Source organism: Neltuma alba, unplaced genomic scaffold (assembly GCF_004799145.2).
Source record: "Neltuma alba isolate B1F8T4 unplaced genomic scaffold, ASM479914v2 tig00002209_pilon, whole genome shotgun sequence".
NCBI classification, from domain to species: domain Eukaryota; kingdom Viridiplantae; phylum Streptophyta; class Magnoliopsida; order Fabales; family Fabaceae; genus Neltuma; species Neltuma alba.
The window spans coordinates 15,386-41,156 of record NW_021632781.1 but is presented as its reverse complement, the minus strand read 5'-3'; the positions used below and the strand labels follow the sequence as shown (position 1 = coordinate 41,156).

Sequence of the window (25,771 nt, the reverse complement as noted above, 5' to 3'; positions counted from 1 at the left end):
TAACCTATTGTACTTGCATGTTAACACTGCATGTTTCTTGCATTTTCTGACTTCTGTGTATGTAGTGTAGGTCTCATTATTGCTGACTGATGAACATTCATACTTTAAATTCGAAACCAGGAAACACAAGCAGGAGAAAGACACTGGCAATTGAGAAGAAAAGGAACCACATAGTAAGAGCAAGTCTATTACGAGGATGCCACAAGAAGAGAACTGCTCCGACCACCTGGAAGCCGAGCTCAGCATGCATCAGTACTGAGCTGCAGTGCATGGTTGTTCGTCCTTTTCCTAAGATACAACCTGGGATCTACATACTGTGGCGTTGTCTGTCCCAGTAAGAGCAATAGACAGGTGATGAATGTGGGGTTTGGTATGATTTGCTTTGCTAGACTCAGTGAATTAAACTTTGTAAACCTGCTTATAAGTTAACGTCCATGAGAGTAGCACTATGCTAATTGTATCTCTCGACTCCGTGGAAAACCGGCAGGATTTCGTTAAGTAATTCATATTTCTTATTCTTACTCGCAGTCACGTGAACTCTTCCTACTGCGCTAGCTGTGAAGCTTAAAACAAAAAATTATGAATTGAATACGGTTTAGCATCAACTTCTCTTTGAACTTTGAAGAGACGACTTTCCAATCATGACCTGTAGAGCAATCTAACAAAGTTCTGACATGTAACAGTATTAAGAATTTAAGATTTTGGAAAGTAATTTTTCTCTTATGGTAATCAATTCAAACAAAATTCGCCTGCAAAATAAAATTTAATGGGACATTCGAAAGAAAAATGTTTACAGTCTCGCATTAGCTACCTTCGTTTTCTTTTTTAATTGGATCCGAACTCACAACTGGAAGATTTTTTCTGTACTGCTGAGACGTCAATCTCCTTTCCAATGGTGTTTTTCTCTTGCTCACAACAAATCTGTTCACCCCTTTGCGCATAGGCATAAGGGAAGTCTTCATCAGGAATCTGACTTAGCTCGGATATATCCTTGATCTGCGCAACACGACGGAACCACCTCTCTGCCTTTGCCTCCTCTGACATGTCCAGAGGATCCGGTTCCTTTACCGCCGACCCCTCCAAACTTTTTCCTGTCCATTGAGCCCTAACATTTTGATTCTCAGACGTGGGGGATGAACTCCCACTCAAATTTGGCACATGATCTTTATTCTCGTCCCTGAAGTACTTATCCTCAGAATCCTTGTCATTGTTACTTGAGCCCCGTCCTGAAGGCTTTGGACTCCAGCTCCTCACGCTTAAATCTTGATTTCCACCGTCTACGGCATAATCTCTACTCTGCAACCCAGGGCCAGCTGAAGATACTCCACCATTGGTTATATCTTTGGCAGAGTCTCCACCTACAATACTATGTCCAGCATCACCAGCCATCTCTGGAGGCTTCTCCGCCACCTCTGACGTTGATGATTCAGTGTTGGATTTACCAGTTGAACTTGTTCCATCTGACTCCTGTTTGTCTTTTTTGGCAAAGTAGTCTGGCGGGAAGGGGACAAACGGGACATAGTTGGTATTACTAGCTTGCTCCATTGCTAATTGTCTCTTGTATGCCGGGGAAGTCAAAGAGCGATCTTTTTTCTTGCTTACAACAAATCGATTTTCTCCTTTCCGCATTGGCATTATCTCTGGAAAATCCTCATCAGATATGGCGCTTGTCAAATCTGAAACATTATGCAGCTCAGAAACCTTTCTAAACCACCTCTCAGATTTCTCAGCCTGCTCTTTCTCTTTGTTTTCACTATCAATTTGGTTTGAAGGACTGGAAAGCTGTAAACTCTCCCCCAAGTTACCAGATCCAGCATCAATAACTGGAACCATCATTCTGCTCTCTGCTGTCTTTAAGTCCTCCGACTTTTGAGCAAAAGTATCAGCGGACAATGGAACATTGCTAGAGTTGCCGCTTTTCAAATTTCTGTACTGAGGAGAACTAGAAATTGAAGGTGGGCCGTCTGTATTTGTATCATGTCCATAAGAACGACCAAGAATCTCATCCAGCCTCTGGCTAACAGATGTGTCAGGTGATTTGATTGCTTTGCCAGTATGAAAATCATCAGCCTCACGAGTGCCATCGTTACTAAAGTTTCTATTATATTGAGTATTATTATCCAACCTCCTCTCCAAAGGTGTTTTCCTCGTGCTCACAACAAATCTATTTACTCCTTTCCGTAGTGGCATTATTTCAGGAAAATCTTCATCTGACATCATACTGTTAATATCAGCAGTACTGTCCAGTTGAGAAACCTTGCTAAACCAGCGTTGGGCTTTCTCTTCATTAGCAGCTAACCTACTATCAGTGTCTGGAGTGTTAGTCCTACTCTCATTTCCATACTCCACTCCTGATGAGGTATTGATCGCACCTAACTGTATTTGTCCAGGCCGCTTGCAATCACACCTCATGCTATTCACATTCCTCCCATAATTATAGAAATCACACCTTCAAGACACACACACACACACACAATCCATTAGTTAGCATACAGAGTTACGATGCATAAAACCATGGGACAGGAGAAAAATTTCAACGGTAAACTACTCACTGAGGGCACTCCGACTCTCCTCCAGTTAGTTGCCTCTTTGGCCTTGCCTCCTCACACTCAAGACATTTGATATTTCTCGCAAAATTCATGAAGTTACACCTGCAACATATTAGAGAAAGAGCCCACCAACATCAGTATGTTAATATTTTATAATACTTGCTGAAAGCAAGATGTCGGGCTACCTGTGTGTCGCATAAAATCAATAAAGACATGGTTGATAGGGAATCAAACAATGAAAAGTTTACCTCGGGCAAATCCAATCACCCCTTTTCATTTCAATCTTTTTTGCAGGCGCCATTGTCTGTCCAGATCTAACAGGCATTTGATTTTGCAGTGCACCATATGAGTTCGATCCAGGTGCATTACAAATCAGCTTGAAAAGTTCCGCAAAAAGATTGCGGACTGATGATTCAACAAGATCTCTATTATGGAGATTGTCCCTTTGTGACGATACCCAAGGGTTACTCGCATAACTCAGCAAAAATTTCATCAAATCAACCGTATGAGCTTGATCAGAATCCAGGATATATAAAAACACATGAAGCACAATTAGGTTAAACAAATTTGTCATGTTCCAAATGAAAGTCATGAGAGAATATGTGCACCATACTCATGAAAATACATTCTTGCAGACTAGTAAACTTTTCATCTTTCCACTGAAAAGAGAATTTCCAATCATAGGGTTTTCCCAGTGTGTTTCTTATCATCCAAATATAATTGTGATGAATTGAGGAAACAAATCCCGCCTACAAGTGGCAGGTGGTTAAATCAATATTTTTGTTAAGGGCTTACCATGTTTCTTGTCTGCACAAACAATATTATTTATCAGGGAATTATGGGGAGAAGAAATTGAGAAGGTTTGGTGAAGCACGGCACAGGGTAGAAGAAAACGGAGGCTGATAAAAGTATAAATTCGCAAAATACGCAGTTAATTTATTTTGCTGCTGCAAATAGAAGGAATAAACGACCAGGCCAGGCAGGTTGGGGGTGAGAGACAATTTTGACTTTCGCGACGACTGGACAATTCGAAGATGAATGCCGAGATCATAGAGGATTAAGTTATACAGTAAAACCTCCCATGACTTGGCGTGTAGCTTGGCCAGGAACACCAAACTTCCATCCGAAAATAAAAGGGAAACTCGGCACTTACACTGATTGTACTATTGCATATTTAGCGATACTCGGTGTGGGTGTTCTAGCTGCGCAAACAGATCTTCATCCATGGCAATGGGATCTGAGATGTGAGTCTCTCGGCAACTCTGAATTCTACCAAGCGAAGGTCTTTACTTTTTGTATGATATATATATATATATATATATATATATATATGTACACATACATACATATGAACCCTAGCCACATGGGCATCAAGTCTCAGAATTTAATCAGTTTATGGCGGAAACAACTGTCTAGGCTTACATTAAAATAATCTCTGGATAAAGAGGCTGAATTAGCTCTGCGGATATTTCAATTTTGGCACATATGGTTGCTATATTGTATTGAGGGACCCATGTCAAACATTCTTTAATGTTTGTTTACAAACTGTGATGCTGAAGCTAATATCCGCGCGCTCTGATTTACAGATCGATCAGCCTGGACAAAATATAGAATACAGATTTAACGAAGGATGTGAATGAGATTAACTATGTATCGGCATATATAGAAACGCATGCTTAATTATCCTTTACCAGCTGATAAAGATGAGAAAATATGATGGAGGAATGATTCATCAGTTTCCGCGGCATATTATAATTTAATTACTAAAGCAAAACGATTTTTTTTTGTTGCTTTTATTATTATTGTTGTCACAACAAAATTTTGTAGAATAAGTGGGGGTGCTCACAGAAAGGGACTGAAATTGGGCCAATTAAGCTCGAGTTAATTTTTCTTTTATGTTGTAGTAACGTTTTCTTTTTTTATTTGGGCTTCAGTTGTTCATTCTCAAGGTAAATCTATTTAATTAGAAAGTTCAATTTAGCTGGAAAATTTCATTCAAGAGGACATTTATTCTTTTTCTTTTTACCTGAAAGAAGACATGTATTCAAGCCAGCACACACGAAATAAGGGGGAGTTAGAAGAGATATTAGGATGGTTCAAAAAAAGAAAAGATATTAAGGAAAGCGAAGACAGCTCCATCTTCATTCCAGTATATATATTAACTCGCATTTTTCTTATTATTGACAGCTTCCAAACTCTGCACCCACAATTAAATATTCAATTATTCATCACTGAGTCCTATTTATTGGGAGAATAATCAACATAATACTCAAATCAATTCACGGCTTGATGTCAAGCCCCTTGAAGTGGCCCAATTTAATTGCAGAAGTATTTTCATTAATTAATAGCTTACTTGAAAGAAGTAAATTAAAAACTGTAATCCCTTCTTCATTAATTAACCTGGCGGTGACCAATATTTCTCCTACATTCCCTTCTTCATTTTATACTTCAAGACAATCACTTTGGAATCTAACCATGCGTTCAGATTATATGAGTAAAGGTATTGAAACATTTTTACCGTTTGCACAAGTAGGAGTGGAAAAGATGTACCAAATGGTAAAAACGGCGTTGACAGGACAAAATAAGCGCTGCCAGATATAAGCACGAAAACATGAACGGTACTCCCTCATCCTATACATTTCATTAAGAAATAATTACTTCCAGCATTTTTTTCAGAATACAAAATCTTAAAATTCATTAATGATATTTAAAAAGTAAATAAGCTAGTTCAATCATATTAATTAAATACGTTTTTAAATAAATGTCTTGATTTCCTATTAGGGGTAAAAGGAAAAAATTATAATAAATAATTAATATAGTACCCAATAAAAAGGACTATAAAACCGCTGCTTTAAGTTCCTTATAATTGAATAGGATTGGAGGGAGCATAATAAAATGGAACCTAAGAAAAATGGGTTTTAAAAAATAAGTTGATGTGTTAAAAATTAATAAAATGAAAGGAGTTAATTTTTTAATATGGTATATGTCGTTTACATTCCTAAATTAAAAATAATAAAACGAATATAACTCTTACTAAGCAACAGGCCTCCTCCTGCAGTATTGGACCGCTTCCTGCTGTGAGGACGTTCCTCGCCATCAATTTCTTAACATCATTAAAGTATATACACATGGGAGATTATCTCAAAATGAGGGCACATGGCAAAACCTTATTACCGAAAATGCCAGCAATCAATACTACTTTAATCTGTGGGGTCTATTTAGAGGGATGAATGGTAAACCAGGTCTGAAGAAAAGTAAGAATAAGTGCCAGACAGGCAGCAAGTAATGCAATAATGGACCAAGGGTTGCTGAAGTAGGCATAATAAGCTTGAGCAAGCCATGCCTTGTATCTTGATCTGAAATGCCTTTCGATTTCAAATCTAACAGAGTCATATATTACCACGTTAGGCACCACGCCAACAGCTATGGAATTAACGAAGTTGGCTACGTCTTCATCGCTGCCAAGGGCGTTCCGTATACATCCACGTGATCTCAGTTCCTTGACATCATGTGGGTATTTAATCATCGATGACAGAAATTCTACGTACGAGCTTATCTCGTAGTTGTTCTCGAAGTCCGGGCAAGCCTCGTACGCCGTCAAGTTCAGGTATGTTGAAGCAGTTGTGCCGTCCACTATTATGTCAGGAAGTCTCAGTTCTCCACTTATCCAACCAGAGGAGAAAGTGATGTGGATGGGGCACTCTGACTCGCTTCTTTTCACTTGAATCCCCGCTGCTCTCAGCTCTTTCAAATTCCTGTATGTTATCGTGCCACTTTTCGGGATCCGTTTCTCTAGAGCAGGAGGAGGAAATCCAGCCAGCACATTCCTCCGTAGTTGATCAAGAAGATGAGATGGAGGAGAGACGGTGACGTCAATTACAAGTTCGGCTCGATCCTGAATAGTTTTTTCTTGTGAAAAATGATGATACCGAAGGAATGTGTCCATGTCTTTGAGGAGCTCAGACTGCTCAGTGCCGGGGACATCATCACTTAAAAGCTGGAGCACTCGGAAGGGAAGTTGGTTCTCTAACAAAAGCGCATCTTGGTGAACAAGAACGAGCTGGTCAACCTTGGCATTGAGGGGTTCCGGGTTCAAGATGTCTGGATGCTTTAAGATTTCAAGCAGAGCGCAACCATCCAAAAACAACACCTGCACCAGTTCTTCGTTGCTAAGGTGACCGATCGCATCTTCATCGTATAGACTCTTGAGTTCCTCGATGTTTTCTGCGATCTTTCGATGCAGAATTTGGGCCCTGCTTTGTTGATCCCTTTGGACATACATGGATGCCCACATGAGCTTGTACTTCTCTCCTAGCTCCAGATGGGTTGTGCCGTGGTGAATGGGACCCAGTGACATCATCTTAGGAGAGTAGTACTCGGCAAAATCTTTTCGATTCCTCAGATGATGTGCCACCCGTTGTATCTTGGGGTGTTCACTTCGTGATATTTGGCGTGGGTTCTGTAGCCGCGCAAGCAGATCTTGATTCATGGTATACTATGATCGATTTGAGAATGTGGATGCCCTCATGGGAAGGTCTTCGTGTGATATATGTCTATGAACACTACATATATAGGCATCAACTCTAAATAATTTAATCAGTTTATGATGCAAACTACGGTTAATGCTTGCATTTAAATAATATGTGGATGGAAAAGGACGAAGTAGCTTTTCAGACATCTCAAGTTTGGCACAAATTCCCGATTGAGTGTTGATGCTGCCGTCATCTTTTGGATCCGCCGTCATCTTTTTGTGTTTACTGGACCCATGTTAAACATTCTCTAATATATTTTTTTTTTATATAATTGTTCAAAAGTACCCAATAACGTTACGTTGGTCATGGATTATTCTGTCCACTGAATTTGTGCTTAAGTAATTAGTTACACAAAAAGCAGGCAGCATGTTTGTTGGTCTTGCTCAGCTCGCATCTTACTTTTTCATGGCAGAAGCAATAGATACGCGGAAGTATTTAAAAAGCAAAAAAGAAAAAAGGTAAGAGTACAATGCGATGCGTATAATGAACATTAGATTTTATACTATATATGGGCATCAAGCTAAGTCTCTGAATTTAATCTGTTTAAGGAGAACACTAAGTTTACGCGTAGATATTAATTAAAATAATCTCAGGATAAAAAGAACGAAGTAGCCAGTACAGCTTTGCAGGTATCTCAAGTTTGGCGCACGTAGTTGCTGTAATATTGTATTGATGGACCCCTATATGTCAAACATTCTTTAATGTTAATTTAAAAACTACATATAATAATGCTGAAAGGACCAATGCTTAATTGCTTTCCCTGCTAACTAAGATAAGCGAAGTAAGTGAAAGGACGAATGATGTATCACAGTATCAGTTTCTGCGGTATATTATAATTTATTGAGGCAAAACGAGGTTCTTTACCCCTTTTTTCCGCTGTTGTCTCGTTGTTGCAGAACGAATGAACACTGATTATTAGGGCATCCAGCAGCAGCCACGATTGCATAACTGTATATATAGCTCTCGAGCCCCCCTTTGGCATGGCGGAATAATTTTTGATAAAATAGATCTATCCAGTATCCAGAAACACATGTTCCAGCAGTTTTCATTATAGTAAAAAAAATCTTTAAAATTATTAAATCCATTTAAAAATTAAATAAGTTTCTTATTTCGCTAATATTAAATACATCCTTAAAAAAGTTTGATACTTCTGTGATTATAAATAAACTAAATTAAAATACTAAAAGATATATTATTTCCTACTTTCTTGTTAATTATTTTTATTTCTAAATAAAATTTCTAAAAAAATATCTTATTTTATCTTTTCTTCCATTTTTTTTATAAAATGAACAAAATAGATATAAAAAGTATTTTTAAAACATCTAATAAATTTAAACCGATCAATCCTATATAAGTGCAGCCGCTTACGTTCTTATTTAGGTTAAAGTATATATTTAGTTCTTCAACTTTATATAGGGTTTTAATTTGGTTCCTTAACTTAAAAAAATATAATTTTAGACTTTTGATCCTAAACATGTTAACAAAAAACCATGATATTGAATCTTTAATGTTGATAAAATATTTTTAAACGCTAACATATTAAGTCTAATTTTTTAAAAAATCATGATTATATTAAAACATCATTATTTAAGCCGAACGATTTCAAGATTAAGAGACCAAAAGTATACATTTAAAGTTAAGGGATCAAATCAAAATTTTAAATAAAATTAAAGGATTAAATGTATACTTTAGCATTCTTATTTATTACAAACTGATCAGAATGCATCTTAAGTAATCTTCAATATAAAATATATAAGTTGTATAAATAGCTGCATTATTTATCACAGAAGTGGTTAGAAACATGCATCTTAAATAGTCTATTTACACGTACTCCACTCCTAGTTAACTCTCGTCTCAACTTCCATCTTCGTCCTCCTTCCAATCCCCCCATGCTGTTTCTGATGTCGTTCCTTCGATCCACTCATCAACTAGTTACATGGCACGTCATGCGGGGCCAAAAAAAAAAAAAAAGGAAGTTAAAACAGTATGAGAGCCAAACACTGATAATTAATTAATGCCTCACGTTAGCTTTTACCTTCCCCAGTGGCTCTCTCATCACATCAACCTGCTATCATAATCAATCTTCTGCCCTGCTGAATCATGAGCATGTGGTTAATTAGTCCCCAGAACTTTGGAATGTCAGAGCGAGCTGATCGACAGCTTTCAAAATTTGGTCATGCACTCTAGTTCGGTGAGTTTGTGGCTGCTACACCTGAAGGCATGTTCCTTATATTGCTCTTTTATTTTTATTCGGCGAGGGACAAGTAATCTACTCTGTTGAAAGTAGGGATCCTAATCTCCTTCGGAATATAGTCGGCAAAGAATAAATTCCATTCAGTAGGTTAAAAATATTATACTTCCTTATATTATGTAGTATATCGTTCATTATAAACTTCAAATAATTAATTCATAAATAATGAATAATTAGTTAAAATTAGTTAAAAACATCAAAATAGGTTAAAAATATAATTTTGTTTATAAATATATCCTCATAATAAATGAGAAAAAAAATAAAAGAGAATGTGTTAGAAAATGTGATAAGAAATAAATAATTAAGAACAATATTAAAAAAAGACTTTAAATATAAGACAAACCTAAGTTAAAATTTATAAAATAAATTATATCTTTTTTTAAATTTTAAACTTATAAATAAAATACTCCTCTGGTCCTAAATATAAGACTCATTTTAAATTATAATGTAAAATGAGTCTTATATTTAAAAATAAATAGGTAGAATCGAATCAACATTCAACGTCCATTGGAGGGGCACTGGTCTCAATACCCACTTTCTGACCAATTCCCGAGGCGCACATGGTTTCCTTCTTTATTTCCCTCTTTTCGGCTTTCATCGATGTTTCCTATTTGCCTTACTTCTGGGTGAATTTTCTTAATTTTAATTTTTAAGGTAACTCAATTATTTATTTCTCAGATAAGCAAAGAAATATAAAATAAAATAAAATTAAGACACATCAAAGTAAAAAATTGGCCAATTTCTTTTCTCAGTTGACAAAATCCAAATCAACATTATATTGGTCATCAAATCCCTACAAGTTATATACTTGTAGAGATTAATCTCCTCCGAGATATAACTTGTAGGGAGTTAATGACCAATATATTAAAAGAAAAAATTCCACTCAACTAAACCATATTTAAAGCTATTTTATGAAGCGGTCGAAAAAAAGTCAATTTAAAGCATAAACCTATTTACTCCTCACGCCCATCCAAACATCTCTAATCTTCAGATTTAATTTCTTCCTAACTTACGTTTCACATTGTTGTGCAATGCATGTTCACCCCTCCAAATGCTATACCAAACACGCGCTAACTCGTTGGTCTTCCGCAACAGAGTAAATATGCAAACGAGACAATGCGAGTGCCCCCATTGAAAAGAATACAATCACTCCGATTACATGAAAAGAATACAATCACTCCAATTAAAAGCTGTTTGATCAAATATAAACACGCCAATGCAAGTATAAAAAGGTTGAGCACACGCAATAAATTTTTATGTACCTACTTAATATACTAGCTAGAAGTGGTGAACGGGGGGAGTAGGTCCTTTTTATTGCCATGTGGGGGTCTAACTAGAATGGCGGGGAAAAACAGTGAAATAGGTTTGGAAAGAAACGAGAAGAAGACCCACACAAGCAGCAATCAAGGCAATGAAGGACCAAGGGTTGCCGAAATATTTAGTCTTCGCTAGAGCGAACCAGGTCTTGTGTTTCTGCCGGTAATGCTTTTCGATGTCACGTCTAAGAGACTCATATATTGCGGCGTTAGGCACCACGTCAGCGCTTATGTTGTTAAACAGTTCGGCCACTTCCTCGTCACTACCGAGGGCGTTGTGCAGAACCTGGGCCTTCCTCAGCACCTTCACATCGTCCGGGTGGTCGATCAGTGAGTCCAGAAATTCTACGTACGAGCTTATCTCGTAGTTGTTCTCGAAATCTGGGCACGCCTCGTACGCCATCAAGTTCAGGAATGTTGAAGCAGTTGTGCCGTCCACCACTAACCCTGGCACTCTGAGTTCTCCGCACAAACAACGGGGGGAGAAAGTGATGTGGAAGGGGCACTCTGACTCGCTCCTTTTCACTTCAATCCCTGCTGCAGTCAGCTCTTTCAAATTCCTGTATGTTGTCGTGCCACTTTGCACTGTTGTCGTGCCCCTTTGCACCTCCCGTTTCTCTTGAGCAGGAGGGAGTCCAGCCACCACATTCCGTAGTAGATCAAGAAGATGAGCCGGAGCAGGGACGGGGACGTCAATTGCGCATTGATGATGAGAATCGCCCTCGGCTCGATTCTGACCACGTTTTCCCCGTGACAAATGATGATAGCGAAGGAATTCGTGCATGTCTTTGAGGAGTTCAGGGTCGGGGACGTCACTTAAAAGCTGGAGCACTCGGAAGGGAAGTTGGTTCTCTAACAACAGCGCATCTCGGTGAACAAGAACAAGCTGGTCAACCTTGGCATTGAGTCGTTCCGGGTCTGCAGGATGCTTTAAGATTTGAAGGAGAGCGCAACCATCCAAAAACAACATCCGCACCAGTTGTTGGTCGTTAAAGGGACCGATCGCATCTTCGTTGTATAGATTCTGCAGTTCCTCGATGTTCTCTGCGATCTTTCCATGAAGATATCGGGCCCTTTCTCGATCTTCTTGGACATACGTGGACGCCCACATGAGCTTGTACTTCTCTCCTGACTTCAGATGGGATTCCCCGTGGTGAATGGGACCCAGTGACAGCATCCTAGGACAGCAATGCTCCGCGAAATCTTTTCGATTTCTCAGAGGATATGCCACCTTTTGTACCTTGGGACACGCACTTCGCGATACTCGGCATGGGCGTGCTAGCTGCTCAAACAGATCTTCATCCGTGGCACTGAGATCTGAGAATGTGGGTCTCTCGGCAACTCTCATTTCCAAAGCGAAGGTCTTTACTTTTTGTATGATATATATGTATGTATATATGAACACTGGCTACATGGGCATCAAGTCTCAGAATTTAATCAGTTTATGGCGGAAACAACTGTCTACGCTTACATTAAAATAATCTCTGGATAAAAAGGAGGAATTAGCTTTGCGGATATTTCAAGTTTGGCATATATATAGTTGCTATATTGTATTAAGGGACCCATGTCAAACATTCTTCAATGTTTGTTTGTTTACAAACTGATGCTGAAGCTAGCATCTGTGCGCTCTGATTTACAGATCGGTCAGCTTGGACAAAATAGAGAATACAGATTTAACGAAGGTTGTGAACGAGATTATGTATCGGCATATATAGAAATGCAAGCTTAATGATCCTTTAATTTACCAGCTGATAAAGATAAGAAAATGTGATGGAGGAGTGATTCATCAGTTTCCGCGGCATATTATAATTTAATTACTAAAGCAAAACGAGTTTTTTCTTTTGTTGCTTTTATTATTATTAATACTACTACAAAAATTTTTAAAATAAGTAGGGGCGCTCATAGGAAGGCACTGAAATTGGGCCAATTAAGTTTGAGTTTTTTTTTTTTTTTGTAACGTTTTCTTTTTTGATCTGGTCTTCGGTTATTCATTCTCCAGGTAAGTCTATTTAATTAGAAAGTACAATTTAGCTGGAAAATTTCATTCAAGAAGACATTTATTCTTTCTCTTTTTAGCTGAAACAAGACATGTATTCAAGCCAGCACACACGAAATAAGGGGGAATTAGAAAAGATATTAGGAAAGTGAAGAAAGTTCCATCTTCATTCCAGCATATATATTAACTCGCATTTTCCTTATTATTGACAGCTTCCAAACTCAGCGCCCAAAATTAAATATTCAATTATTGATCACTGAGTCCTATTTATTGGGAGAATGATCAACATAATGCTCAAATCAATTCACGACTTGATGTCAAGCCACTTGAGGTGGCCCAATCTAATTGCAGAAGTATTTCCCTTAATTAATAGCTTACTTGAAAGAAGTATTTCTATTACTTTACTTCTTCATTTTATACTTCAAGACAATCACTTTGGAATCTAACCATGCGTTCAGATTATATGGGTAAATGCATTATTGAAACATTTTTACCATTCGCACAAGTAGGAGAGAAAGAGATGCACCAAATGGTAAAAACAGCGTTGACAGGACAAAATAAGTGCTGCCAGGTATAAGCACGAAAATATGAATGGTACTCCCTCGTCCTATATGTTTCATTAAGAAATAATCAACTCCAGTATTTTTTTTTTCAGAATACAAAATCTTAAAAGTCATTAATGATATTTAAAAACTAAATAAGCTTTCTAGTTCAATCATATTAATTAAATACGTTCGGCAACAAAAATATTAATTAAATACGTTTTTAAATAAATGTCTTGCTTTCCTATTAGGGGTGAAAGGAAAAAATTATAATAAATAATTAATATAGTACCCAATAAAAAGGGCTATAAGACCGCTGCTATAAGTTCCTTATAATTGAATGGGATTGGAGGAGGGAGCATAATAAAATGGAACCTAAGAAAAGTGGGTTTTGAAAATAAGTTGATGTGTTAAAAATTAATAAAATGAAAGGAGTTTTTTTTTTTTTTTATATGGTAGGTGTCGTTTACATTCCTAAATTAAAAATAATAAACGAATATAACTCTTATTAAGCATTTCGGTTCCTCAGATGATGTGCCACCCTTTATATCTAGGGGTATTCACTTCGTGATATTTGGCACGGCCTCTGTAACTGCGCAAGCCGATCTTCATCCATCGTATTTGGGAATGTGGATACCCCAAGGGAAGGTCTTTGTATCACACACACACACACACACACACACACACACATCTCTGTACGGGCATCAAGTCTCAGAATTTAATTGTCAGTTTATAGTGGAAGCTCCTGTAATTAACCGCTTGCATTTAAATAATCTGTGGATAAAAAGGATGAAATAGCTTTGCAGATATTTCAAGTTTAGCATAATTCCCGATTGAGCAGTGTTGAAGGAACTAGTTAGTTGAATCAGACATGATCTAATCCGCCGTCATCTTTTGTGTTTAATGGACCCGCGTTAAACATTCTTTAATGTTTTCACATATGATTGTTTAAAAGTTTCAAATAATGCTACATAGGTCATGGATTATATCCAGTGAATGTGTGCTCATAGTTACGCATAAAGAAGGCAGCATGTTTGTTGGTCTTGTTCAGCTCGCATCTTACTTTTTGACGGCAGAAGCAATATTTATGTGTGTGTGTGTGTGCGCGCGCGCGCGCGCGCGCGCGCACAAGTAGAGTAAAATGACGCTACATTATGGGCAGCAAGCTATACAAGTCTCGGAATTTAATCACTTTATGGAGAAAACTACTGTTTACTCCTACATTAAAATAATCTGTGGATAAAAAGGACGCAGTAGCCATCTTTGCAGATATTTCAAGTTTGGCATAACTCCCGATTGAGTGTTGAAGGAGCTAATTAGTTGAATCAGACATTATCCAATCCGCCGTAATCGTTTTGTGTTGAATGGACCCATGTTAAACATTCTTTAATGTTTTCATATAATTGTTTAAAAGTTTCAAATAATGTCACGTTGGTCTTGGATTATTCTATCCATCAGTGAATTTGTGCTTTCTAACGCATAAAGAAGGCAGAATGTTCGTTGGTCTTGCTCATCAGCTCGCATCTTACTTTTTCATGGCAGAAGCAATATGTGTGCGAGCGCGCAAAAATAGAGTATAATGACGCTACATTATGGGTATCAAGCTATATAAGTCTCGGAATTTAATCAGTTTATGGAGAAAACTACTGTTTACTCCTACATTAAAATAATCTGTGGATCAAAAGGATAAAGGAGCCATCTTTGCCGATATTTCAAGTTTGGCATATATTAATGGACCCATGTCAAACATTGTTTAATGTTAATTTAAAAACTATGCATAATGTTGAAGCTAGCATCTGCCCTCTGTGATTTACAGATCAGCTTAGACAGAATATATAGATTTCACGTAAAGGACGAACCCGCCTGATCTGATGTGAATGGAATTAACCATATATCGGCGTACATAAATGCTTAATTCCTTTCCCTGCTAACTCAGATAAGTATAGTAAGTGAAATTAAAGGACAAAGATGCATCAGTTTCCATAGTATATTATACTACCTTCTTTGGTCTTTACCAGTTGGCTAATTTAAAAAAATCAAGAAAGTTATTAAATTATTTTAAACTATTTATATTTATCGTTTTTCTCAAAACTAATTTGCCTGTAAATTCATACATAATCTAATAAAGCATATAATTATTTTGAGAAAAATCATATAATAATGTCATAACTAAGTAATTTACTAACTTTCTTAATCTTTCAAAATTAATCAATTATCTTATATTAAGAACCGGAGATAGTAATTTACTAAGGCAAAATGAAGTTCTGTTGATTATGATGATGATGATGATGCAAAACGAATGAAACACTGATAGGCCTACTGCTAGTGCTCAACATTCATCAGCGTCCAGCGGCAGCCACGATTGATACGATATATAACTCCAACTCTGAGAGCCACCGCTTGGTATGGTGAATGTGAAAGAACTTCTGATAAACTGTAACTTGTTATGAAATGATAAAGTTGTAGAGTAGAAAAGAGAATAGCAAGATAAGAATTGGAAAAGAACACACTCGACCAATTTACTTTTTAAAAAAAAAATACACCTAACCTAACCAAGAAAACATGGATGACACTCCCTCCTCATCCATTTAGAAGCAACTTCCGTTATTTTTTATCAGAAGCAAACAAAATTCAAACTAATTAACCCTGTTTAAAAATTAAACAAGTTTTAAAAATGTTTCTTACTATTCCTACGTCGATCTGAAATAGAGATAAAGGGAAAAATTGTAATACATAATTAATATCGTACCTCGTGAAAAAGACCACAAAACACCCTATTTTAAGTGCATTACAATTAGATAGGATCAGAGGGAATAAATTAGAACGGGCTTTGAAAATAAGCTTAGCGGTGAACAAATGTGAAAAAAAATAATTATCTTTTGATTCTTTAATATAATTGTGATTTTTATGATTCTTCCCCCCCAAAAAAAACAACACTATCTCATCTAAGCTTTTTTAATGTAATTGTGCCTTTTCTTTTTCTGCTTAATTTGAGTCAACGTTTCCATCCTTCTGGAGATTTTTCAGTTTTAAATTACCTAAAAAGTTTCCTTATCTCTGCGTCTCCTTTCTCGATTGAACACTACTGAGAGGATCCAAATCGACATTGGTCATGAATATGAATATAATCACTCTGGCGTGCCCATTAAAAAGGATACAATCACTCCAGTAATCAAAAGCTGTGTTTAATTGATTAAATACAATCACACACCAATAATAAAATTTTCACGCTCTATATAATTAAAGTGCAAAAAGATGGAGTATACATCCTTATTGCCATGTGAGATGTCTAAGAATTCTGAGAGGGGAAAGCGGCAAACCAAGTTTGGATAAAAGTGAGAAGAAGGGCCACAGAAGCAGCAAAGAAGGCAATAATGGACCAAGGGTTGCTGAAGTAGGTATTAAAGGCCAGAGCGAACCACGTCTTGTAATCCTTCTGGTAATGCTTTTCTATGTCAGCTCTGAGAGACGCATATATGGCGGCGTTAGGCACCAGATCAGTGCTTATGACGTTAAACAGTTTGGCCACTTCCTCGTCACTGCCAAGCCCGTTGTGCAGAACTCGGGCCTTCCTCAATACCTTCACATCGTCCGGGTGGTCGATCAGCGAGTCCAGGAATTCTACGTACGAACTTATCTCGTACTTGTTCTCAAAATCTGGGCACACCTCGTACGCCATCAAGTTCAGGTATGTTGGAGCAGTTGTGTCGTCCACTATTATGTCTGGAAGTTTCAGTTCTCCGCTGAAACAGTGAGAAGAGAAAGTGATATCGATGGGGCACTTTGACTTGCTTCTTTTCACTTCAATCCCTGCCCCTTTCAGCTCTTTCAAATTCCTGTATGTTATCTGGCCGTTTTGGATGTGTTTCGGTTCAGGGGGACAACGAAATTCACGCAACACTTTGATCCGCAGTTCATCAAGAAGATGAGTTGGATTGGGCGGAGTAGGATCGACATCAATTGCATACTGAGTCTGATCATCACCTCCTTCGGCTCCATTCTTGTGGGGCTTTTGATCTGGTGAAAAATGATGACAAAGAAGGAAGTGGTCCATGTCTTCGATTAGCTTGTTGTCAGGTTGATCACTTAAGAGCTGGAGGACCCGGAAGGGAAGTTGGTTCTCCAGCAAAAGTGCATCTTGGCGAACAAGAGCCATCTGATCAACCTTGGCTTTGAGTGGCTCTGGTTTCAATATGTCTGGATGCTTTAGGATCTGAAGCAGAGCGCATCCGTCCACAAACAACATCCACGCCAGTTCATCGTCGTTAAAGCGTCGAAGTGCATCTTCAGTGTATAGATCCTTCAGATCCTTAATATTTACGACAATCTCTCGATGCAGACGCTGGGCCTTATTTCGGTTGGCTTCGACGTACATTGATGCCCACATGAGTTTGTACTGCTCTCCTAACTGAAGATGGGGCTCGCCATGGTGAATGGGACCAAGGGACACCATCTTAGGAGAGTAGTACTTCGCAAAAGCCTTTCGATTTCTCAGATGATGTGCCACCCTTTGTATCTTGGGCCATGTACTTCGCGATATTTGGTATGGGTGTTCCAGAAGGGCATACCGATCTTGTGCCATGGTGAGAGACTGAGACAATTGAGATAGTGTGACTGTCTCACTGTATATGACGAAGGCACTCGTATGAGATGTGAACACTAGAGTTCCCTGAGTCTTTGCATTTATAGTGGGAAGATCTCTTTAAGCTTATGTTTAAATAATAACATCTGGATCAAATAATATATATTGGATGAAATGGCTAGCTTTGCAGATTATTCAAGTTTGGCATATAGCCTATGATTGAAGGATGAAGATATCAGATATAATATGCAGTTAGATGTATTGTGGTGGACCCATATGCAAAAGATTATTTAATGTTCTCGTATATTATAGTTTAAAAACTGCAAAGTTGAAGCTAGCTGGTGTATGCTCCGAATTATAGAGCTTTGGGTGCCATGCAGAGTATATAAAGCGAAGGAACCACTGATAATTGGATCCAGATAAATGGGATGCTTGACTTGACCTGAGTCTTCATTCCCCATTTACCTGCTTATCAAGTTAAGTATATGATGCAAAGAACAAAGATGCATCACTTTTATTTGAGCTACGTCACCGTATGCTCTGAAATCTAAATGCAGAGCCAAGGCCAATGTTTGCTTGATTTGTGCGGAAGGACTTGATTCATTATTTAATTACAGTTAAGGAATATCGATCCATGTCTTTATGCTTTATCCTCCTTTAGTAAAGCACGTAATAAGGATGGGACCGGCTCCCCTCCGCTGCGCTCCCTTACCCAGAAAACGACGTCGCATTCCGTGTAATATAATGCTCCATTCGCTGCTCTCATTCTTCTTTTCTCTTGCCATCCGCTGCTCTGTTTCATTTGCACAGGCAGTGCACAGTCAAACGTACAAGTAGGCAAATAACCATAAATTAAGCGTCCCTTTATCCGAGCAATCTGCAATAAAAATATCAGTAGTTAACAATAGTTATATGCTTCCCGCCAAAAAAAAAAACAATAGTTATATACTATATATTACTCTCCCTCTTATTTTTAATATAAGAACAAGATAATTAATTTATATATATTAAAAAAATTAATTAGGTTCATTATTTATTAAAAGTCTATATTGATTTTTTAAAATATTATTTTTAAACATCATTTACATTGAACCACCCCTTGATAGAAACTCTTTTACTATAATTAGAATAGTTTGAGGAAAAAAGTTATAATTGAAAGATAAATTGGACTAATTCTTATATTTAAGACTAAAATAAACCCTTTAATTAGTTCATATATTTACAATCAAACATAGAATCATCATCAAAGAGTATTTCAGTGCAAATGATGTTTAAATATTATATTTTAACCACACATTGTTTTAATAAATAATTAAGTTAATTAATTTTTTACATAGTGTTTATGTTAATCCAAAATATATGCTTACTTCACTTTATCTTTCAAATTTATAACTTCTTTTTCTCAAACCATTTTTATTGAATGCATATAGTAAAAACGTTTCTATCAAAGGACAGTTCAATGTAGATGATGTTTAAAAATAATATTTGAAAAAAATCAACACACATTTTTAATAAATACTCACTTGACTTTTTTAATATATATATATATATATAAACTAGTTATCCGGTTTCTATATTAAAAACTAGAGGAGTAATATATAGTACTTAACTATTGTTAAATATTTATATTTTCATTATTAATCTTTTAATTAAAAGATGGTAAATACAAATCTTGTTGAAACTATACAAGAATTTATTAATAATCATATTACGATATAATTATTTTATATAACGGATTGTTTGGGGAGGGCAATGCTTAATTTATGGTTATTTGCCAACTTGTACGTTTCCCTGTGGGCCGCTTATGCAAATATGAACGAGAGCAACGGATGGCCCCCCGGGGGGGGAGCAGAGAGAGCAGCGGATGGAGCGCCTTGGAGGTAGCATTGCTTCATCAAGCTTTTGCTCATTGCGAAAAATTCCCAACTGCTACCTCCTGCAGGAGTCTAGGCCGTGTCTCAGTCCTTGTGTGACTGATCATCCTCTCGGACTAGGATGTGACGTTATTTTCAAAGTAAAGGAGGGCAACGGACGGAGCAGGCAATTGAGAGGAGCCAAGCACGTAATTAGGTCAGTCAACAAGTCGCAGGAGCTCCCTCTAGGTATATGATAAAGTGTTCTACGTTATTTAATGGTTAACGCTGCCGGCAAATGAAGTCTATGTATAAATTATAATAATGCAAAATAAGTTGCATGGAATAAAGTTGACACAGAGAAAAGGATCGTCCAATTTCCTGATTTCCAGTTTGGAAATGAAACCAGGCATACATATGTAACCCACGAAGCATCATTTCTGGCATTCACGAGGCACGATCTGGTGATTTGTTATATTCAAGATAGATGTTACTCCTTTGGTTTTTATATTATAAAATGAATCTTATAATTAGGATCGGAATGAATATATAAATACCAATCAATACAAATATTATATAAAGATGCCTGTGCCGGTAATTAAAAAAAAAATGCTCCTCATTGCCTTCACGATTGACTCTTCACTGACAACCTTTAAGATTGGCTTTGCTCGAGCATCCACTATCAGATCTGTTGCTGCCTGTGTTATTTTATGATCGTTGAAAACTGGGGGTTGACAATTGGGTTTAACTAACTAAAGTATTATTGACCTTAACCTATTGTACTTGCATGTTAACACTGCATGTTTCTTGCATTTTCTGACTTTTGTGTATGTAGTGTAGGTGTCATTATGCTGACTGATGAACATTCATACTTTAAATTCGAAACCAGGAAACACAAGCAGGAGAAAGACACTGGCAATTGAGAAAAAAAGGAACCACATAGTAAGAGCAAGTCTATTACGAGGATGCCACAAGAAGAGAACTGCTCCGACCACCTGGAAGCTGAGCTCAGCATGCATCAGTACTGAGCTGCAGTGCACGGCTGTTCGTCCTTTTCCTAAGATACAACCTGGGATCCACATACTGTGGCGTAGTCTGTCACCACCAAGAACAATAGACAGGTGATGAATTTGGGGTTTAGTATGATTTGCTTTGCTAGACTCAGTGAATTAAACTTTGTAAACCTGCTTATAAGTTAACGTACATGAGAGTAGCACTATGCTAATCTTATCTCTTGACTCCGTGGAAAACCGGCAGGATTTCGTTACGTAGTTCATATTTCTCATTCTTACTCGCAGTCACGTGAACTCCTCCTACCGCGCTAGCTGTGAAGCTTAAAACAAAAAATTATGAATTGAATATGGTTTAGCATCAACTTTTCTTTGAACTTTGAAGAAACGGCTTTCCAATCATGACCTTAGAGCAATCTAACAAAATTACACGCAACAGTATTAAGATTTTGGAACGTAATTTTTCTCTTATGGCAACCCAAATCAAACAAAATTCGCCTGCAAAGTAAAATTTAACGAGACATTCGAAAGAAAAATGTTTACAGTCTCGCATTAGCTACCTTCGTTTTCTTTTTTAATTGGATCCGAACTCACAACTGGAAGATTTTTTCTGTACTGCTGAGACGTCAATCTCCTTTCCAATGGTGTTTTTCTCTTGCTCACAACAAATCTGTTCACCCCTTTGCGCATAGGCATTATCGAAGGGAAGTCTTCATCAGGAATCTGACTTAGCTCGGATATATCCTTGATCTGCGCAACACGACGGAACCACCTCTCTGCCTTTGCCTCCTCTGACATGTCCAGAGGATCCGGTTCCTTTACCGCTGACCCCTCCAAACTTTTTCCTGTCCATTGAGCCCTAACATTTTGATTCTCAGACGTGGGCGATGAACCCCCACTCAAATTTGACATATTATCTTTATTCTCGTCCCTGAAGTACTTATCCTCAGAATCCTTGTCATTGTTACTTGAGCCCCGTCCTGAAGGCTTTGGACTCCAGCTCCTCACGCTTAAATCTTGATTTCCACCGCCTAAGGCATAATCTCTACTCTGCAGCCCAGGGCCAGCTGAAGATACTCCACCATTGGTTATATCTTTGGCAAAGTCTCCCCCTACAATACTATGTCCAGCATCACCAGCCACCTCTGATGTTGATGATTCAATGTTGGATTTACCAGTTGAACTTGTTCCATCTGACTCCTGTTTGTCTTTTTTGGCAAAGTAGTCTGGCGGAAAGGGGACAAACGGGACATAGTTGGTATTACTAGCTTGCTCCATTGCTAATTGTCTCTTGTATGCCGGGGAAGTCAAAGAGCGATCTTTTTTCTTGCTTACAACAAATCGATTTTCTCCTTTCCGCGTTGGCATTATCTCTGGAAAATCCTCATCAGATATGGCGCTTGTCAAATCTGAAACATTATGCAGCTCAGAAACCTTTCTAAACCACCTCTCAGATTTCTCAGCCTGCTCTTTCTCTTTGTTTTCACTATCAATTCGGTTTGAAGGACTAGAAAGCTGTAAACTCTCCCCCAAGTTACCAGATCCAGCATCAGTAACTGGAACCACCATTCTACTCTCTGCTGTCTTTAAGTCCTCCGACTTTTGAGCAAAAGTATCAGCGGACAATGGAACATTGCTAGGGTTGCCGCTTTTCAAATTTCTGTACTGAGGAGAACTAGAAATTGAAGGTGGGCCGTCTGTATCTGTATCATGTCCAGAAGAACGACCAAGAATCTCATCCAGCCTCTGGCTAACAGATGTGTCAGGTGATTTGATTGCTTTGCCAGTATGAAAATCGTCAGCCTCACGAGTGCCATCGTTACTAAAGTTTCTATTATATTGAGTATTATTATCCAACCTCCTCTCCAAAGGTGTTTTCCTCGTGCTCACAACAAATCTATTTACTCCTTTCCTTAGTGGCATTATTTCAGGAAAATCTTCATCTGACATCATACTGTTAATATCAGCAGTACTGTCCAGTTGAGAAACCTTGCTAAACCAGCGTTGGGCTTTCTCTTCATTAGCAGCTAACCTACTATCAATGTCTGAAGTGTCAGTCCTACTCTCATTTCCATACTCCACTCCTGATGAGGTATTGATCGCACCTAACTGTATTTGTCCAGGCCGCTTGCAATCACACCTCATGCAATTCACATTCCTCCCATAATTATAGAAATCACACCTTGAACACACACACACACACACAAAAAAAAAAAAATCCATTAGTTAGCATACAGAGTTACGATGCATAAAACCATCGGACAGGAGAAAAATTTCAACAGTAAACTACTCACTGAGGGCACTCCCACTCTCCTCCAGTTAGTTGCCTCTTTGGCCTCGCCTCCTCACACTCAAGACATTTGATATTTCTCGCAAAATTCATGAAGTTACACCTGCAACATATTAGAGAAAGAGTCCACCAACATCAGTATGTTAATATTTTATAATATTTGCTGAAAGCAAGTTGTCGGGCTGCCTGTGTGTCGCACAAAATCAATAAAGACATGGTTGATCGGGAATCAAAAAATGAAAAGTTTACCTCGGGCAAATCCAATCACCCCTTTTCATTTCAATCTTTTTTGCAGGCGCCATTGTCTGTCCAGATCTAACAGGCATTTGATTTTGCAGTGCACCATATGAGTTCAATCCAGGTGCATTACAAATCAGCTTGAAAAGTTCCGCAAAAAGATTGCGGACTGATGATTCAACAAGATCTCTATTATGGAGATTGTCCCTTTGTGACAATACCCAAGGGTTACTCGCATAACTCAGCAAAAATTTCATCAAATCAACCGTATGAGCTTGATCAGAATCCAGGATCTATAAAAACACATGAAGCACAATTAGGTTAAACAAATTTGTCATGATCCAAATGAAAGTCATGAGAGAATATGTGCACCATACTCATGAAAATACATTCCTGCAGACTAGTAAACTTTTCATCTTTCCACTGAAAAGAGAATTTCCAATCATAGGGTTTTCCCAATGTGTTTCTTATCATCCAAATATAATTGTGATGAATTGAGGAAACAAATCCCGCTTACAAGTGGCAGGTCTGCTTCCACATATATGGTTAAATCAATATTTTATTAAGGGCTTACCATGTTTCTTGTCCGCACAAACAATATTATTCATCAGGGAATTATGGGGAGAAGAAATTGAGAAGTTTTGGTGAATCACGGCACAGGGTAGAAGAAAACGGAGGCTGATAAAAGTATAAATTCGCAAAATACGCAGTTAATTTATTTTGTTGCTGCAAATAGAAGGAATAAACGACAAGGCCAGGCAGGTTGGGGGTGAGAGACAATATTGACTTTCGCGACGACTGGACAATTCTAAGATGGATGCCGGGATGATAGAGGATTAAGTTATACAGTAGAACCTCCCATGACTTGGTGTGTAGCTTGGCCAGGAACACCAAACTTCCATCCGAAAATAAAAGGGAAACTCGGCACTTACACTGATTGTACTATTGGATATAAAAGATCTCATCTTTCTCACAGAATCCTCAGCGTCTTGGAACAGAAATGGCGCGCCATGTTCGATGACCACCTCTATGTCTCTCCTCGAAAGTAGCCTATAACGATTATACACATGGACAAAAGGGTCAAGAGAAGAGACTGATCAGCAATTTAATATTATACAGGAAAATTATTGGGGCAAAGCTTAATTCTCGTGGAATTTCAATAAGCACAATAGGGGCAATGGATTGGAAACCAACCGCAAAATGTTCTGTCGGTCCCGAGCAAAGGCCAAGCAAGCACTGGCTTCACGCAGAAAGGAGGTTTGCAATTGCCCTGCCGCCGCAAATTCACCCTCACACGGCGGGCTATCAAAATATCCAGAAGCAGAGATATGGTCGATGAATTTGGACCACTCGGGCCAGGGGTGGGAATGGTAGTGGCCTGGGGAATAGTCTTCGAAGTAGCCATTCCGAACAGAGGAGGCAGCCTGATTGTGAAGCTGGTCAGAAGCTTTGAGAGGAGAAGACGGAAGTGGCAGAGTGTGGGAAGGGGAGCAAGTAAGATGATGGAAAGAGGAGAGTATGATCTTGCGGTGAGGAGAGAGGCGGAGAAGGGAGGAGCTGCGGCGGTGGAGGAGAGGGAAGGGAGTGGTAAGAAGCACTAGGAACCTCGTGGCACCGCCCATTTCTCAGGTGCTCAGGACGCCCATCGCATGCGAAAGAAACCCTCCTGCAGCCCTGGCCATGAAATGAAACGAGAGGATAAAGCACAAACCCTGTAAGCTGACTAAAAAATAGAGCCGGTCAAAAACAAAGAGGCTTTTCAAAAGAAAAACAATTAAAGCACTAATGAGTTCAACGGGTAAAGATGTCGATGAAGCATTATTTTGGGCCGCCATGTTGGGCCACGGAATCTTGTTCACAATAGCTTTAAGGGGGCTCTCAGAAAGTGGGCTCCGTTTTAGAAACGGCGCTGCCTCATAGTTTTCGAGTGCTAACCGGATCAATACATCACTCGGAAATCGAGAGGATTACACAGGGCAATAAATACAAAATAAGCAATTGAGGGGGGGGGGGGAGGCGTTACCCAGCGCGCATGATTTTTTACCACCTTCCGTCAAATCATTTTAACCTTCCGTCAGATTTCGCCTTTCAGTTTCAGTTGGACGTGAGTGGAATGCATACGGCACATAGCCGTAGGGCTCACTTTGGACTTGAAGCTCACGCGGTCATTGCTTTCCCACTTTTTACCGTGCCACGCGTCACCAGCCATTTATGCTCACGGGACCCGCCTCTTGGGTTCCCACCGTCGTTTACTTTTCAATAGAAATTTTGTCATATAATTTTTTCCTCAGTTGTTCAAAAGAAATTCAAGTTTTTTTTCCAAGGATATTGACTTCTCTTTACAAAACAAACACACACAAAAATAATGACTGAGCTTGAAAGCGGCAAGAGGCTGAGCAAACAAATAAATTGAATTGCTTAAAAGGAAAATTATTGTTTATAAGCTAAATAAATTGACTTGATCATTTTATTAAGAAAAAAACGTCAATTATATGATATTATGATCTAACACGTTAAATGATTTAAAACAGTAATCTCAATATCAAAATAATGACTAGCTCTTTTTTTTTTTGTACATAAATTTAGGAAAGGGGTCGAGTTCACCCACGATCC

General features: G+C 38.2%; 6 protein-coding genes across 6 annotated transcripts; all 6 read right to left on the bottom strand.

Moving 5' to 3' along the window:
• Positions 1 to 825: 825 nt before the first annotated feature.
• LOC114720098 (zinc finger protein VAR3, chloroplastic-like) lies at positions 826 to 3,123 on the bottom strand. The gene is made up of 3 exons (XM_028905711.1): positions 2,798 to 3,123; positions 2,553 to 2,651; positions 826 to 2,449 (listed from the first exon to the last, which is right to left on the bottom strand). The coding sequence occupies exons 1-3, from the start codon at positions 3,121 to 3,123 to the stop codon at positions 826 to 828; spliced, it is 2,049 nt and encodes a 682-aa protein (XP_028761544.1).
• Positions 3,124 to 5,763: 2,640 nt separating this feature from the next.
• Positions 5,764 to 7,038, bottom strand: LOC114720091 (UPF0481 protein At3g47200-like). The gene has a single exon (XM_028905702.1). The coding sequence runs from the start codon at positions 7,036 to 7,038 to the stop codon at positions 5,764 to 5,766; it is 1,275 nt and encodes a 424-aa protein (XP_028761535.1).
• A 3,445-nt stretch (positions 7,039 to 10,483) lies between these two features.
• LOC114720138 (putative UPF0481 protein At3g02645) lies at positions 10,484 to 11,228 on the bottom strand. Its single transcript, XM_028905755.1, has one exon. The coding sequence runs from the start codon at positions 11,049 to 11,051 to the stop codon at positions 10,662 to 10,664; it is 390 nt and encodes a 129-aa protein (XP_028761588.1). The 5' UTR covers positions 11,052 to 11,228; the 3' UTR covers positions 10,484 to 10,661.
• Positions 11,090 to 11,996, bottom strand: LOC114720081 (uncharacterized). The gene is made up of 2 exons (XM_028905692.1): positions 11,256 to 11,996; positions 11,090 to 11,155 (listed from the first exon to the last, which is right to left on the bottom strand). Exons 1-2 carry the CDS (start codon positions 11,994 to 11,996, stop codon positions 11,090 to 11,092), a joined length of 807 nt encoding a protein of 268 aa, XP_028761525.1.
• A 4,359-nt stretch (positions 11,997 to 16,355) lies between these two features.
• On the bottom strand, positions 16,356 to 17,815 carry LOC114720118 (UPF0481 protein At3g47200-like). Its single transcript, XM_028905733.1, has one exon. It carries the CDS (start codon positions 17,766 to 17,768, stop codon positions 16,476 to 16,478), a length of 1,293 nt encoding a protein of 430 aa, XP_028761566.1. The 5' UTR covers positions 17,769 to 17,815; the 3' UTR covers positions 16,356 to 16,475.
• A 3,170-nt stretch (positions 17,816 to 20,985) lies between these two features.
• On the bottom strand, positions 20,986 to 24,865 carry LOC114720107 (zinc finger protein VAR3, chloroplastic). Its single transcript, XM_028905723.1, has 5 exons — positions 24,353 to 24,865; positions 24,091 to 24,208; positions 23,171 to 23,451; positions 22,926 to 23,024; positions 20,986 to 22,813 (listed from the first exon to the last, which is right to left on the bottom strand). Exons 1-5 carry the CDS (start codon positions 24,778 to 24,780, stop codon positions 21,184 to 21,186), a joined length of 2,556 nt encoding a protein of 851 aa, XP_028761556.1. The 5' UTR covers positions 24,781 to 24,865; the 3' UTR covers positions 20,986 to 21,183.
• Positions 24,866 to 25,771: the final 906 nt, after the last annotated feature.